The sequence below is a fragment of the Sinocyclocheilus anshuiensis genome, unplaced genomic scaffold (assembly GCF_001515605.1).
Source record: "Sinocyclocheilus anshuiensis isolate Anshui unplaced genomic scaffold, SAMN03320099.WGS_v1.1 C32898310, whole genome shotgun sequence".
Lineage (NCBI taxonomy): Eukaryota > Metazoa > Chordata > Actinopteri > Cypriniformes > Cyprinidae > Sinocyclocheilus > Sinocyclocheilus anshuiensis.
The window spans coordinates 1-1,703 of NW_015620803.1; the positions used below are offsets into that span (position 1 = coordinate 1).

Genomic DNA, 1,703 nt, shown 5'->3' on the forward strand with positions numbered 1-1,703 from the left:
TTCACACACCTAATAATAAAAAAAATCATAAAAAATAAAATAGATTTACAGTGTAAATGACTGGAAATGCATCGTCACAGTCTGTGAAAAGGGTCCATAGAAAGTATTTTTTTCATGAATGAGAACCATTGAACGGACTATACTTTTATCCATAGTTTTGTTTTTTTTCCAAATGAATTAATTACGTAATCAAGTCGTATTATCTCTCTCGGCAGGCTGTCTGTCTCATAGCAGCAGTCGTGGCAGTCTGGATGAAATGTTCCAGTCTCATCCCAGACAAAAAGACCTTGATGCCAGTCTCAAACAGAAAGTTCTGGAATACAACGTCTACATGGCCAAATATGTCAGCCAGTCTGCAGGCAGCCCCACCACAAGCCCTGATCAGAGTGCTGGAAGCAGCCCGGGAATCGTGAAAAAGGTCCACATTATTTCACAATGTCCATTTTCCGAAAAACCGTAATCTTTCATTTAAAAACCAGACATCAGTTAAACCAACTCTACCTATCAAATACTGAGACTTGTACATCCAGACTTTGACAATACCCATGTTTCCATCCACTTTTTATGTGAATTTTGAGATATTGCATTAAAAATGCTGGATGGAGATAGCAATATGCGCATAAAGTCTTAAAATGTGCATAAAAGCTTGTACACTCAGTTGAGCCAGATACATTTTTAATCCAATAAGACAACATGCATAAACAACAATGGAAACATTTACTGAATAAATTTGGTGCAACAAAAGACTTTGCCTCAACAGATGATGTGACTGGATAAATAGAATAACTAGAACACCAAACTCATCACACACATGTTGTTTTAATCATTCTGAAATGCCAAAATCCATCATCAAAATTATTTGGTATAATTACCTCCCAGAACTGTTTCAAACGATCACGTTCTCGAACATCAGGCATACGAACACAAGTTAACATGACAGTTTTTGTTATTGTGTTTCGTTTGTGTCGCTCTGAGGTCATGAGTCAGAGGCTTCCCCAGTTGCAGCAGCTTTGTTTTTTATTATTGATACTTGTGGCAGTTTCCCTGGAAGTGACTATTTTGTTCTCTTGAGTACATGGGATGGAAACGGTGCTTTATTCTCGCAAATGTTTTATGCAGTATTCTAATTGAGTTTAATGTATGTTTGTCACAGTTTCCAGCCAGTCGTGAGCAGGAATCTGAGTCTGAAGCCTGGGTCAATGCACTTTTAGGTCGCATTGTCTGGGACTTTCTTGGAGAGAAATACTGGGCAGATGTGGTGTCCAAAAAGATCCAGAAAAAGCTGAGTAAGATCAGGGTGAGAACGGTTAGGTTTACATCTCACACCAGACTGTCTGACTGCGTATTTGATTAAAAGAGTAACTTATTGTCTTGATTATTACAGCTGCCATACTTCATGAATGAACTGACCCTCACCGAGCTGGACATGGGAATATCTATTCCTAAAATCCTCAGCTCCTCCAAACCATCTGTAGATCACAGAGGTAAGGCCTGGTCTGTAATCCTGATTTATGCTTACTATTGCTCATACTGTTGTAAAGGAAAAGTGATTAGCTCAAAAGGGGGGACAAGTCCTGCATAATATATCCCACCCACTAACAGGTGCCGTGATGAAGAATGAAGAGATAATCAGTGTTATTCACTTTACCTTTCTGTGGTCATAATGTTATGCCTGATCGATGTGTGTGTATGTATGTGTATAT

At 38.7% G+C, this 1,703-nt stretch overlaps 1 protein-coding gene across 1 annotated transcript; it reads left to right on the forward strand.

The window, feature by feature from the left end:
• Positions 1-215: 215 nt before the first annotated feature.
• Positions 216-1,535, forward strand: LOC107683079 (testis-expressed sequence 2 protein-like; the record flags this gene model as incomplete). Its single annotated transcript, XM_016479165.1, has 3 exons — positions 216-418; positions 1,154-1,297; positions 1,385-1,535. Coding segments are annotated over 3 exons (498 nt in total), but the record flags the coding sequence as incomplete, so codon positions are not given.
• Between the last annotated feature and the right edge of the window lie 168 nt (positions 1,536-1,703).